This window comes from Pygoscelis adeliae, unplaced genomic scaffold (assembly GCF_000699105.1).
Source record: "Pygoscelis adeliae isolate BGI_AS28 unplaced genomic scaffold, ASM69910v1 Scaffold358, whole genome shotgun sequence".
NCBI lineage: Eukaryota > Metazoa > Chordata > Aves > Sphenisciformes > Spheniscidae > Pygoscelis > Pygoscelis adeliae.
This window is the reverse complement of record NW_008825429.1, coordinates 1,460,557-1,475,930: the sequence shown is the minus strand read 5'-3', so window position 1 is coordinate 1,475,930 and position 15,374 is coordinate 1,460,557. Positions and strand designations below refer to the sequence as shown.

At 39.7% G+C, this 15,374-nt stretch overlaps 1 protein-coding gene across 1 annotated transcript in view; it reads right to left on the bottom strand.

Annotated features, from left to right (window-relative positions):
* Positions 1-893: 893 nt before the first annotated feature.
* The window catches only part of DGCR2 (DiGeorge syndrome critical region gene 2), a 54,028-nt gene continuing 39,547 nt past the window's right edge, over positions 894-15,374 (bottom strand). Inside the window, exons 5-11 of the mRNA XM_009330844.1 lie at positions 13,884-14,094; positions 12,834-12,910; positions 10,078-10,254; positions 7,781-7,984; positions 3,640-3,792; positions 2,728-2,964; positions 894-1,918 (exon numbers count right to left, since the gene is read on the bottom strand). Coding sequence (XP_009329119.1) covers positions 1,677-1,918; positions 2,728-2,964; positions 3,640-3,792; positions 7,781-7,984; positions 10,078-10,254; positions 12,834-12,910; positions 13,884-14,094 — 1,301 coding nt within the window. The 3' untranslated portion in view covers positions 894-1,676. The remainder of the gene's footprint in view (positions 1,919-2,727; positions 2,965-3,639; positions 3,793-7,780; positions 7,985-10,077; positions 10,255-12,833; positions 12,911-13,883; positions 14,095-15,374) is intronic.

Here is a 15,374-nt window from a genome sequence, read left to right as displayed (position 1 = left end):
CCACAACAGCGGGTTAGGATTTGTCATATGAGTATGATTTCTCATCATTACTAGAAAAATAGATCACATACACATCCCCATGCAGTGTTTTCTTCCTGTCCCTCTAGGCTTGTACCCTTCATAAGGTAACAGGAGAACACTCACAAAGGGCATTTTTTACAAATTCCTTATAATTCATCTCATCTGTTGACTGCTACAGTAAGTCAAGGAGAAGCAGAGGCAAGAGGAGTATGGGGGGAAAGGGTAAATTATTTGCATACTGAAATCCAAACTTAAATTTAAAATCACCTGTAAAGATTATTTTGCACGCATTATCAAAACCAACAGTGCTTGACTTTGGGTTTAGTGAGGGAGCGAATGAATCTTTTTGCTATCTGTAAATTAACTTAGTTTAAGGAGTTCAACCTGAGGGGGAAATCTGAGATGACGTCTCAGACTGAAGCAAACTGCTTCATTGATTTAAGTACACTAACCTCATTATAACCCCTTGTGGGACCTGGATAAATGGTTTGGGAGGCACAGGGGAAATGCCTAGAATAGGGTTGGCAATTTATGGGACTCAGAAAAGGAACATGCGTCCAATTAGAATTAAACATCATGTGTGTTGATCACTGTTTTTAAATGGTATTTGTAGAACTATAAAGAAGTGAAACGGAGGTGAGGGAACACACTTACATGCTAAATATAGCATGCAATAAGAAAAGCAAGAACAATGGTCTTTTATCCAGGACAGTCTTGTGCAACTGTTCACTGTAAAGGAGTTAAAACTACAAAGAAAAATACCTCGATCTTCCTTATGAGATTATAACAAACAGGGGCTTCATATCGTGAAAGTGAGACTGCATCAAAGTTAATTGCTCCCCATCTCTTCCCTAAAGTACAACCTAACACAAGCATTACACAGACCCAGTCTTCGTTATGGGCCAGAAGTTTACCTGACAACATGAGATTTTGCAGCTACCAACAACAAATAATTGTAATTGCAAATCCTAGTTTTCTTAATACCCACTCGTCACATATTGCGTAGATCATTCATCCTCCAGTCCCTACGGTGTTCTGAAAAAGCAAGGCAAATCAAAACACGCAATGTTTTATACTGTGTAACTCTTACTTGGTGGCATGTGTTTCAGCTCCTCAGTGTTCCTGCTCTGTAAAACAGGCCCCCAGCCCCTTCCCCTGCAGTTCCGTCTTCTCTGCCTTTTCCAAGTGTAGCACTGAAGCAAGAGAGAAAGCAACTGATTGGATGGTGACTGCCCCCACCCTCCTTTTCCATCGTCTGTTCCCTGGGTCCAGTGGTATCCAGCCAAATCCAAGCAGCTTTTTTCTGATGTAGATTTTGTTTCCTCTCAGGTTAAGAAAAAAAAAAAAACAAAACCAACAACCAAACACTACCCATACTTTTCACCTCCTTAGAAGTCAAAGGAATTCTCTGCACTCTTTTCCATAGCCAATGGGAAAAAAGAGCAGTTATACAATCCATATTTACAGGAATAACCGATTAGTGAATGAATAACGACAGCCAAAAAACGAGAGGCACAATCCTAATCTAGAACATAAAAGCAGTGTTCAAAAAAACAAAGTGGAGATTCCTTCTGAAGTTCAAACCACGGATTAGTGTTTATCTGTGCAAACAGTTGCTAAAACTATTTCTGACCGGCGGTCGGCTTTTTACTCCTTTATACAATAGTATTGAGAGAACAGTGGCTGTGACGGCTGCCCGTAAGAGTTTCTGCCGGTGTGTTTTCATTTAGCGGTGTGTCAGGAGGAACAAGAAAGGTGCTGCTGTCAGCAGAGTCTTCCAGCTCCACTGGAGAAGGACCAACTGAGGGAGGAAGCGATCCCTCTGTAAGCTGTGGGGATACATCACAGTTTCCTAGTGATGGAGGACTGCTTTGCACAGTCTGAGAAAGAACTCCATCTGCAAAGGACAAAAAACAAGCAGAATCAGAACGTGAAGTATATCATTTCATGTTTCCAAATAGATTTACTATCTGTATTTCTGGAAGCTCTGAGTTTTTCTTGGTTTTGCATTAATGCACAAAAGAGATGACACTGCAAAAGAGGAAAATTATGCAGCAAAAATAAAACTTCGATATATAAATAAGATACTTGCACTAATCAGGCTCACTTATCTTGTGAGATATGCTGCTATAAAATCCCAAATTGGAATGATTTCTACAGTATGTGAATATCGCAGCTGCAAAACTGAAGAGCACTGGGTGAATCATTAGAAAGTTATATTTTTGGTCAATTTTGGGGGGATGTGGGTGGGGGAAGTGGGGAAGAGAGAAGACTGGATATATTTTATTCAAAATCTCTTGTACTTGACATTTGTTCTACTTTTTAATACCAATCTCTACAGACCTATCTCCAAAAGACCAGAAAAGGTACCAGCATAGTGGAAACTAGGTAACCAGGTAACCCATCCAAGGTAAGGCTTGAAAAAAGGTAAGGTCTAAGAGTTAAACTGCTTGCAGCATGGATTTCACTTGTAATTTAGGTGATCCAAAGAACCTCTGAGAAAAGCCAAGCTTAATGATACATTTTAACAAAAGACTTCCTCTATCACAGAAATAGGAGATTTTATCCTGAAATGTATTTTCCCATCACAATTACTAAAATACATGATTCTAGTTTAAAAAAAACAAAAGAAAAAAACCAAAAAAACCCCCGACCCTCTAGCCAAAATGAAAAAGAGGAAGAAAAGAGCAGTTATTGCCTGCGTACCTGGAGTGGAACAAAGGATGCTGTCTGGATTGACAGAAGCCTCATAAGGAGGAGGCGGGTCATCTGGATGTTGAATATCTGGATACTTGTAAGCAGTATAGGGTGGAGGTGGATCATGGAAATGAAATGCCCCACCTTCCCCATCATCTGAAAGATGCAGTGGAGTGAGGCCAGTTCCAAAACCATCAGGACCGTAATCAAAACCAGGCATCCTGCGGCCCAAGTTAAAATGGTGCACTATTTCAAGAGAAGAAAAAGAAGTAAGCGACTTTATCCCATGCTTTCTTCTTCAATTTAAGGCAGATTTCAACACCTTTTTCCACTTTTCACACCCAAGGAACTCATGTGTCCTGAAGACCTAAAAAAGTCTACATAACCTATACAAGTCAACTTACTGCAGTTACACAACGATACCCAGGCCCACCTGCTCCCAGCCTGTTTGTCCTGCATCGCATCTATTTGAATCTAACCTCTTCAAACTAAGGAGATCATTCACACATAGAAGATATTTCAGATTTGGACCACATACAAACAAAAAATATTTTTCCATTATCAGCTAAAAAAGTTCAAGTTTGAAGAACCTACCAAGACACACAGGCACAGTCAAGCAAGACCATGACATTTCTCACCTTTATGTACATCAATCTGTCAACAATAAGCACGAGGCACAAGGTAAGTGTTGATATAAAAGTTTTTTCTTCGAATGTGGAGTGGTTCAGAGAACCAAAACTTGTACAAATCATGACCAGTTCAGGCAGCCAGCGCAGAGCTACATTTGGGTACAGTACTGACTAGAATCTATAACCAGACTTCCACTGATGTTCTCCACAGATTTCTATTTCTTCTGCTCTCTCTATTCTGAAGCACATACACTACTTAAATCAAGACTTGTTACAGATACAGGCTACTTACAATTTGCTCCAATCAAAGACTCTATGCGCTCTCTCCGCCTCTGGCGTAGCCGGTGGACCATGAAAAGCAGCAGAGAGAGGATGAGGAAGGAGGAAATGCAGCTAACGATCAGACGCATTCCACCGGCCATTGAGTCAAACAAACTGTTGCCATCTGTTACATAAAACATGTAAAAGAAGCCTGTTACTTTTGTTCAAGATTCATTTTTCTTGAGGTTCTTCTGTCAGTAATGGAGGGATAAATGCAGAGTGGAGATTCATTAGCCTGGTTTAACACTTCCCCATAATTTCAAAAATGTAAGAAAATTATGAATCATCAGGTGATTTATCTATTACAAGATGATCTAAACATTTCTAAAAATATCTTAATCAGCAAAAGGGACAAAATGTTGAAGGCTTCAGGTCTCTGAAAATGGGAAAAAGGAAAGGTTAACAGCATTTTGCACATCCACTTGTCTCCCTGGCATGGCTGATGATGTTACACTAAAGAGGACAGCAGACCTGGAAGCTATGGGAAAGGCCTGAGAACTGGCGTTATCTACACACTGTTTCTACATGACTTCTGGACAGCTTAACTTTTACATTTCCAACAACAAAATCTCTAAACATCGTCATTATCACCAAGATGTGGTCATCTAAATTCCGTATGTCATTGGTACATTGGTTAGCACCATTAAGTGATAGGAATTAAAAATACCTTAAAAAGGTGAATCAACATGATAATCATCTTTCAGGAACTGAAGAGATTAAGGTAAATGGGAATTAAATCTTTTCCTAGAATCACATAGAAAGCAAGTGGCAGAACACGAAACAGACCGAGGAGCTTAGGACTTTGAGAGCTCTACACCATTGCTAACCAGATCCACACTTGGAAGGCTGTTGTGAGCAAATTATTACTGTTCTACCAGTGCCAGACACGAGAGGTTCACAATTCAACTAATCACACTTGGTTGTGCTTAAGTAGCATGCGCACATACAGATACTCTACACAAAGAAAAATGACCTAAAAATGACTGTGCTGTGTTCTTCGCACCAATTTCCCGTTAAAGAGCTCAGAATGAGAAACGCACCCAGGTTAGGTGCGGATAAGAAACAGATGAAGTGGCTGCACAACCTGGCCACCTACTGCTACAGGACACAACCAGGTACAAACCCCTCTCCCCCGCCACCGCAGTGCCACCGCGCTTCCTAGAGCAACCAGCCAGATCCTGGCCACCTCTCCTTTCCCACAGTCGCAAGAGCTCTCTCAATACGCTTCCTTTCACTAGCAGCAGCTAAAGCTGTATCAAAGATTCTTTACAAAAGAAAGCTAAAAGCCTCCCAAAAAATTGTAAGTACTGACTTGCTACAAATGCTAGTAACAGAAAAATCCACCTAATTTATACATCGTTAAAGTACATGGCTAACAGGCTGGTGTTTATTACGTAATGCATTCTTGGCAACAAGAAATTCATTTAATAGCGCACTAAGCATAGAGCTCGAACATTACACCCTCTCAAATCTGGCTGTGCAGTACAAAACCCTCTGTGCTGTCAAACCTTTTAGCAACTCTTACTGTCAGAGCTTAAACCGATGCAGTCACACACCTACCAACCAACACACCCTCCTGAACACCACAGACCTGCCATTGTTCCTCCTCCATTTTATGGCAATGCTGACTTCATGAACATCATAAATTAGTGCTAATAACTGCCTTAAATAAAGTGACTTAAGTAAAATATACACACAGGCAAGCATGAAGCAATCTTGTAGGCAGAATGCCTGACTTCCACATACTCTCTTTAGGCCAGCTACAACTGCAATTCTTGGACCTTCTGGGGCGTCTTGGGCCTCTATCACACTGCTCCCAGCCTGTGAGAGCTCCTAATGTTCAACCTGTTTGGCTGGATAAACTATTGTCAAGTAATGTCCTAGATTAAGAAAAAGACAAAGACCCAGCTTGTACAGAACAAGGTAAGTCATCACAGAGATTTCCAACCCACATAAATACAGATTATTTCAGAAAGTCTGTTTTACACTCAAAACGGTAGTAATACCCTCTAACTGCACCAGTTTTGTCACTAGAAAAGCTTCTGCACCATCAGCTCTTTCAAAGTATTTTATTTCTTTTATTACTTTTTCCACAAATAAGACTTGTGGGTCTGTCTAAACAAGAGCCACAGAAAAAAATTATTTTCTACCACACATCCATGGAGCAGGAACAGACAGGCTACCTCAGTTTCAGCATTAGTACATGAAAGATTTTCCACTGCTATTTATCTTCACCTAAATGAGGAGAAGCATCTTTCAAGAGAGTGTAGCTGTGATTGCTCAGCTTACTCCTACCACTGAAAAATTCCCCTACTACCAAGTCCTTGAGTAATATTCGTTATCCACTTGTAATCATTGCTCACCCACTCACACTGTGAGAGCTGATTACCTGCCAACCCAACAGCAGGATTTATTTCCCCCCGGTCTCTCCTTGGGTGATTAATTTACTTACTGTTGATTAGTAAACTGTTTTCTTTCCTTTGTAACAGAGCTTAGGGGAGATATATGTAAGAATTGGAAAAGATAAATACATGCTGATTAAAGAAAGTAATTCATTAATTTTGTCATCTGGAATAGTCATTTATAAACACCCAGAAGGAAAACTGAAATGCTTCATTTAAAAATTTCAGTGTTTATCACTAGCTGAAGTAACTTCATTATGAAGGAAGTTTGACAACTGCTTGAGGATTCTACTCTCAAAAACTAAGTTACTAAAAAAACCAGAACACTTTAGGCAAGAGTATAATGAAACAGTCTTATTTAGCATCAGTACAGAAAGAAGAGCTTAAGGATCAGAAAGGATGTGGTAAAATACACTCTTCAAATCAGTATTCATGAAATACTTAAGACCCACAGCAATAAGCAAGGATTAAAGAACACGGCACGAGGTTATCCCAGGCCATCTTATCCTGTCTGCTGGATGACGCTTTTCTGACACTGCTCCTGAAGATAAAAACGTGAAGACAAAGTCTTAACTCTGCTGATAAGAGTGGGAGGAAGACTCCTGTTTTTTCCCCACTCTCACCAACCAACCTGCAACGCTAGCTAGAAACATCTGTTAAGCTTAACCCTCAGCATGAATGTGAATGACAGCAAGGAGGAGCCAGTGGCCTTTAATGATTAACTTCTGTAGTTAAGACAAATAAGAAAGACTGCAAATTTGGAAGCCAATAAGCACCCCTTTTTTGTAACAAGCTGAAATAGAAGCCTCTGATGGCAAGAGTTGACCTTTCATGTTTTCCATAGGAGTTCAGAATAATAGTTTCTTAGCGCACTCAGATAAGATTATGTTCTTTTAAAATACCAGGAAATAACAGTATCACAGAATGGTTGAGGTTGGATGGGACGTCCTGAGATCATCCAGTCTAACCCCTGCGCAAGCAGAGTCAGCTAGAGCAGGCTGCCCAGCACAGAGTCCAATCGGGCGCTGAATATCCCCACAGATGGAGACTCTACAAGCAATCTGCTCCAGTATTTGACCACCCTCACGGTAAATTCCAAGTAAGATACATTTCTTTTCGCAAGTCTCTTTACAGAAGAATAACCCTTCCAAAATCTAAATCCCCAAATGGTGACTAACAGTTCAGTCAGAGTCAACTGAAGACTTTACTGATCCAAAACAAGAAGCTGCACCGAGATGCCAAATCCAATAAGCAAGGTTGCATGTCCTGATTATTACTGAAACTCCACATAATTTATAAACTTTGCTTCCCATGTGATCCCTGCATGCAAACTTCCACGCACATAAATGCTCATGTCCAGAAAAAGATGCTTAATTAGTGCTCAAGAGAGAAGTCTTTTCTTTTCATAACAACTAAACATGACAAAGGAACCATGCAAGACGCTCTACTAAAAATCCACAGCAGTGTCAACCTCCATACAGAAAATATGCTACTGCTTCTCCTATATAAGTAGCATCAAGGATGACTAATTATTTCTAGCCACAGTCTGAAGTGTTTCATTTCCTGTGATTTGAGATCTTTCCCCACAGGGTGTTTGTACCCAGCAATGTCTGAAGGGATGCATCATTTAAAACAAAGTTATACCCAAAGATAACCAAGTTGAGCACTGAACTCATTTTTCTTGACAAAACTGTAGCAGTCAACTCTTACCTGGGTCTAAACATGTAAATTTGCAGCACTCCTTAGGGTCTTTGCGATACTGCTGACACCCCTGGGGCCGTTCACACAAAGCAGCCACGCACATTTCAGGTTCACCATTGTGACATGTGCAGCTCAAACAGGGATCATTCCCTTTTGGAGTGAAATAGTAGCCTTCATCGACAATGTTGTCTTTGATATCAACGCAAGTCTGGCCTAGAACAGAAACACACATCAATATCCAAGTGTCTGTGAGCCTGCCAGACAGGAGTCCAGTTTATTCTGTTACATTAAGTGATTTTTAAACATAAGCATACCACCAGTTAAAAGTCATGCCTTCACATTAAAGCAACTTTGAAAAGGGATCTCCAAGGAGTGGGGAAGATAATGGATAGTCTAGAGGCATGCAGGGATGATTTACTGCTCAAAATTGATAAAGTGAGTTTTAAGTATTTAATGGAATTGACACGCTTTCAGGCATCCTCTCCAAGACACAGAAAAGCAAGTGGTCTGAGAAGTTTAAGCTTCACTGTCAATGCCTGCTGCAGCTCCCTCCCTCTCTCCTAGTACTTAGGAAAAGCTAGATCTTCCCTGGACCAAACCTGAAGGACACTCTTAACAGGCCAGGCCTAAAAAAGGAAGCCAGGCAATAGTACTTCTAATGCCCTAGCTGCATCTTGACCCCTGCCCAGCGGAGGAAGTTTAGGTGTCTTCTGTCCACTGTCCTTTCCTCCCACTGACCTAAAGGCAGGTACCAAAACCAGAGAGAGGAAACACAGACAGCACTGGGATCTGCCAGCTGAAGCAGCTGCTCAAGGGAGGGTGGACTGCCCCCTCCACCCTACGCACAGGTCAGCTGGGAAGGTCCACAGGAAAGTTCAGACTCGAAGAGACCGAGGAGGTCTCCAGCTCAATCTCCTATTCAAAGCAGGGTCAGCTATGATGTCCCAACAGGTTGCTCAGGGTTTTATCTAACCTGGTCATAAAAACCTCCGAGGATAGAGGCTGCGCAACCTCCCTGGGAGTCTGTTCTACTCTTGACTACTCTCATGATTAAACACTTTTCCCTGGCATCAATTCAAATCTCGTTTCAACTTAAAGTCCCTTGACTCCTGCCACACACCACTGTAAACAGCCTGGCTCCATCATCTTGATAACCTCCTTGTAACTACTGGCAGGCTGCTATCAGGTCCCCTGGAAGCCTTCCTTTCTCCAGGCTGAAGGAGCCCCATTCCCACTGCCTCACCTCAAACGACAGGCGCTTCAGCCCACATCACCATCTTGCTGGCCCCCACTGAACTCACCTCAATTTGTCAAGGTCTTGTCAACATTTTTCTTGCACTGCGAGGCCCGAGATTGCACACAGCATTCTTCTGCTTAAGTTATACATCTGATAGCCTCACCCTCTGGTTAACGTTTTGGCAGAGCTATCGCCTTCCTTACAACATCATCCCAGGAAGATGACAAAAAGGTCATCTTTTGATCATCATTTTGACTAAACACATGCCCTTCAATATCAGATTCCAAGATTTTATTATAACTCAAGGTAGATAAGGCAATATCCTGTCTTCCTAATTTTCAATATTTCAGGTGCAAAAGCAGGCAAAGAAGGGCTGAATTATCCTCCCTTGCCATTCTGCAAGTCTTTTTCCTGCTTTAAAGGAAAAAAAAAAAAAACCTAGAGAAACTTCAAGAACTGCAGTACAAGTTCAACAACTTTTCTCCTTCTTGCAGAGAAGCACCATCCATATCAGGTATCTTAAATACTACCTGAAAATACTGCCAATACTTCTGTTGGTATAAAGCCTTTTGGAGTAAAGAAATGCAAGATACAGAATGAAAGCCATTTTTTTCCACATTAAGTCAGTAGCTCCACTTGCCTTTTTTTTTCCCCTAGTTCTAATAATTGGCTGGAAAGAATTTAATAGAATTTGCTATATTCAAAATAAACCAGAAATAAGTGTTTCCTCATTTTCATGTGAAGTTAATAATTTAAGAGTGATATTTACTAATAAGGCGCGGGGTTTTTTTTAGATTTTTTTTTTTTCCAAATATACTTTATTTTGGGGTTGATATAGCTGTTTAACAATCGGTTTTTTTAGTGAAAATCTGTACTGTGGCTGACAACCACACATTAGGATGCTCTTATTTATTTAAACCAAGCAGAAATTTAATTCCCCCCCCCCCCCCTTTTTTTTTTTTAATTCACTGGGCAAAAGGTAGAAAGGATAACTAACCAATTTCCCCATATTTGTTATATGCATATTTAAACACACAACACAGTTAACACTGAACTAAAACCAACTTACTCCTTTTGCAGAGGAATGAAGATTTCTCATAGCAGTTTTCAGCATACCAGCTGTGTAAACCATGGTGCCGAAGGGTAGGAAAATGGAAACACTGAAGCTGGGCACAAAGAACGTTTTCATTTTCAGACATAGCCGTACCAAAGATAGGGTCAGGGGGTAAAAATACTTCTGAAGAGCCTAGAACAAGATGCATTGGTATAAGCAGCCTGCGGGTATGCAAAGCTTTAGAAAGGGTCTGTAATGTCACTCATTTCATGCACAGCGACTCTGCTACAAGGCTACTGTCCTCTAGCTTTAGCTTCCATTAGCAACATTCCTCCGGGGGAAGGCAGACAGCGAGGAGGGAAGGGGTGACTCACAGAGAGAAGAGGCTGCTGTTTTCAAAGTACTGGGTAATTTTGTCATTCTGCTCCAGTAGGAGTGATGTTCTGATCTCTACAAGTGCTGCTTTCCAGAGTCCCATGGGGTTTGCCTGCCAATAATTATGCACCCCTTCAAACAACACTGAGTTTGGCCACGCTTGCTACTAGTGGAGCAAGAACCCATACCAATCTTGTACCTGGCACTCCAAGCATCTACTAGCGTTTCCAAAGATGTGTGTACATCTATCCCGTGCAGCAATGAGCTGCTCCCCCATGTCTCATGCCGCTCATTCAGAGTGCAGAGTACCCCCATGCAGACAACAAGCCTGCAACACCGCTTCTGCTGCTGCCGTGGTGGTATGGACTATTTGGTCCTTCCAGCTCACGTAATTGTTAAGAGACTGTATTGTGACGGGTTCCAAACAGTGCAAGAGTTGTTGAGGGCATTTTATAACTTTTAAAATGTTGTTTCTGACCAGTGTCTCGCTTCACCATTAAATCTGCTGGTATGCAAAGTTGCAGAGATTAATGGGAGACCAAGACACAGCAATTGTGAAAATCAGCCTATTTTATATGTTTTCAGAAGCCTACTTTCCAAATCTGTGTGCTTAAACATTGATTTTAACAGCTCTTGCAGTAAGCATATTATGCAGTCTTCTCACATGATGGTCCTTTCAAACACTGTTAGGCATGATGTTTTCTTGTTTGTTTAATGTTTTTAAATGCAAGTAGGTTCTGCTATCATTTTTTTGAGGGCTTACCTTCCACATCTCCCAATAATAGATTAACATTTCCAAGCTAGACGACTCCAAATCACTTTTCAAACCATACCAGGAATTCAGAGTCTGCCTCACTACAAGTCAGTGAAGCTTAAGCAAAAGTTTTTCAGAAGCTATTGAACACTACTATGTACTACTATGTATTTTATTTCATATAGATATTCTTTATTAAATAGAAAGCTTGCAAAAAAAAGAATATATGGTATTGAGAAGGCTTAAACTTATATAATGCATCAAATCAAATAAAAACAGGTACCATGATTTTTCTATAATTTATGCCTCCCTGGTTGTAAACATTTTGTCAGCAGATGGCAGTGCAGTCAACTTTCCAAAGGGCAAAGAAAGGTTCTTTTAATGAGAATTTTTTTTTCTTCCTTAGGCTTCACAAGAGAAACCCACCTATATAAACAGTTTTGTCCAGACCAGAAATCCCTATTATGAGAAAAAGTTGGAATTCCCTCACGCCCTTTCCCCTGCTGTCCAAATACATCTTTAGGTGCTTTACTTTAAGGAACTGATGAAAATGTTCCTGCCTCCAGAAGAAGGAGCAGTTTCCTCTGAATATTCAGTCAACTCTGTTAACTTAAATGACAAAAGAAATCAATATTTTTGTGCATGGCAGCACAGTAAACAAGTACTGTCATTAGAAAGCTACGCAGGGTTCTACTACTTGTCATGTGTCAAAGGAAGTATTTTTGAAGAACCAACTGTAGTAAAATTCTGTTCACAATTATGTATCTGTACCTAATGGACAGTTTTCCTTCCAGATTTTCCATTACTGAAAATTGTATATGAGAAAACTATTCAGATTAGTTTTCAAATGCTACACTGGAATTCACAGTGCTGATGCTTAAAAAAAAAAAAAAAACCCGCTTTGTTTTAAATTTTCCACTACCTAAACCAGTACAGCATTTAGACATTCAATTCTACACATAAGAGTTCATATAATGACTAAGATTAACTAATCCCTCAACTGAATTAGTTAAAAATAAAAGGTGTAGAAACATAAACTTTGCATTTTCAGCAGAGGGAGCTTCTTGTTCTGCAATTGAAAAGTTCAGCCTGTGATGCCTATCAGATTAACGTTCAGTTTTTCATATAAACTGGGATTTATTTCTGGGATTAGGCAAGTTTTGTCTTGGTTTAAGTAAACTATCTGAAGTACTTTAAAATGAAAAAAAAATGGATAATTCTGCAAAATTCAAGATTTTTTTAAGTATATAAAAATCTACCCATTTTTAAAAAGCTAAAACCCCCCAATATCCTACACTAGTCTGTGCAAATACAGTTCAGCTGGATGTTCACTGCAAAGAATGAGAAACTACAGAGTAGTTTCCTTTTTCTCAGTTTAATCAAGGGGAAAGCCCAAATAAACTGAAAAACACGGTCTTTCCACAAGACGTCAATGTGAAAAACTATGAAACTTCTTACACTTGAAAATAAGACGTGTATCGAGTATTAGACTCTGCTGTTCTGATACTGTAAAACAAAGCAGTTCCCCTACACTATTTCAACATTGTCACTGAAAGAAGTTATGTTGTTCTTGCAAATAATATTCATACTTAAAGACAGTTTCCACGGGCCATTTAACTAAGTAATAATTTGAGGGGCCTACCTTTATAAGCTACTTCCCAGTGACCTTCTAGAGAGTGATTTCGATTGGTGATCACATACTGATATCCAACCCAGAATCTACAAAGAAATTAAGTTAGATTCTAAAGATACAAGCCAAAAATGTGCAAACAAATTAAAATAAATTACACAGAACCTTCCAATGTTTTTATACTTAAAAGCTAACTTTCAAAACATTCTGATGATTTTTTCCTTAACATTTCAGCCCATACGCGGCAATGTAGAGAGACTACAGTTGAGGAATAGAGGAAAATACTTGATAGTTTTCTATGTTTACAAACAATAACTCACCGTGTCTTTTATTTATACTCATAATAAGCACCTTATTCTGTTGTTATGGCAGCACTTCAGTATCTGGAACCCAAAAACCACACAAAAGCATCCAGAAGTCAAATATTTTATAAACATATGCAACTTATGTCAGCCTGTTCCAGGTCAAGCCACCTAACTCTCCAGGGACAGAAATACACCATTAATGAACCACTCCTGGTGATCTGTCATGGCAGCCCATAAGACTGACACAAAAAAAAACCCACAGGCAAAAAAAAGGAATTATGTTTGTTGTGAACTAACAGAATGAAATATCTAAAGCCACCAGAACATAGATCTTGCAACTCAAAATGGCTTTTTATTTCATTCTTATCTCAAACTTGCAGTCTTTGTTAGAGCTACTGGTACTTAATGGAAATAAAAATTCTGTTGAAAAATTTAAAGAATTATTTCTATACAGGGTAGCGCAGCTGTAAGTCATTGTAAAATTCATCTTCCATGTTGCAGTTCAAGAATACTAGTACGTTGCTGAGACAGCCTGAAGGTAAAAAGATTCTGTCGAACTGTAGCCTGTTAACGTTAATTAAAACATAAAATACAGATAGCCACTGCCAAACAGTCAACCAGCATGGTCATACTGGGTTATTAACCTGAAGTCAATTTTACCATTAGATTTTCTAAGCAAACTGGACTACCAGCATTTGTATCACACACAAACCATTCTCATGTAGTATGAGATCTTTGTCCTTTCCTTCCTACTCACCTACGCTGGTCCTTCCTTACAAACGTTTTTTCTTCCAAGTCCCACTCCTGTGCCAGGATAAACCTTAGCTCCTGATCTGCAGTGAAGGTGGCGAGGGATCCATTCACCCGCTGACATGTCTGCACGGCGTCCCAGTAGTTCTCCCCATTTAAATACACTTTATAACAGCTGGCTGTGCCCTCATAGTGGTGCCATCCTGTTGGGCACTTTCCTAGGAAACATGAAGAATAGAAGGGAAACCATTCCCCCCAAATTAGGATCTTCAGGATAATGCATCCTAATCAGTTTATGACAATGCAATGCATAATCACTTGGATGTGTACACACAACACACTGTGTATACTTCACCTCACCAGGAGGAGATGCATGCATTACTGATCACAGACGACTTTACTACAGCTTTTGATAAAGGAAAATTTTTAAAAATTTATTTAAAAAGATGCAACTCCTAGTAATGTTCCATTGCACTGTGACAGCCTTTAAAGTCTTTAATTAAGACTGATGATCTACTGTGGAAGATATTTCCCTGCACATCTTTATAAATCCAATCAGTTCGATCAATCCAAGTCAAAACAAACTGCAAGAAGCAGGAAGGAAAAAAAACCAGAGGTGGCCAATTTAATGATTCTGTCTTTCTATTAGGTGGTTAGCAATACACCCAACTTGCTGTGAAGTTTTCAACCTACTTTTACAAACAGTCTCAGTAGTATTCACATAATCCTGCTCCCATAGTCAATCACTAAAGACAATGGGGGTTCTGGGGCAAATGTTGTTTGCTTTGGAAAAACATCACTGCAAAGTGGATATTCAAGAAGCAAGAAGGTGATGGTGTGTACTGCTTTCTCTGCTTTCTCTCAGTTAACTCAATGGAGGGAATATGCAACAAAAGCCTTGAGGCATTTCTGGATGAAACAGGCCCATGGGCTTTTGACTGGCATTCTTAGGGGTGATGGGTAACTAATAGAATCACAGAGACAGGCGGATGAAATTTAAAACAGGCAGGAAATATGATTTTAGCACCTGCATTTGCAGTATTAATTTTGCACAACACCTAAGCAAGCAACTTTAAATTCACAAACTGTTTTATGTTTGTTGCATGCATTCACAGAGTTCCTGTTCTCAAGCCTCTTTATTCCCTTCAGAAACAGTGATCTTTATCATCAAATAATGATATACAAACTTAGATTTGAAGCCCTTTAATTAAACATAGAATCATAGAATCATTAAGGTTGGAAGAGACCTCTAAGATCATCGAGTCCAACCGTCAAACCTTAAACAACATCTTTCCTTATTCTCCCTTTATATGGGATCTTTTCAGATCTACTGTTCACATCACTAAGATGGGACAGAATACAGTATCAATCAGACTGCAGAGCATATTAGATATTGCTGTATCAATTTCTAAATTGTGTTATTGTTCTCTATAAATTTTATTAACATAATTTAGCTACTGGAATCTGTGACAAATGATTCTATTTTAATAAGCATTTT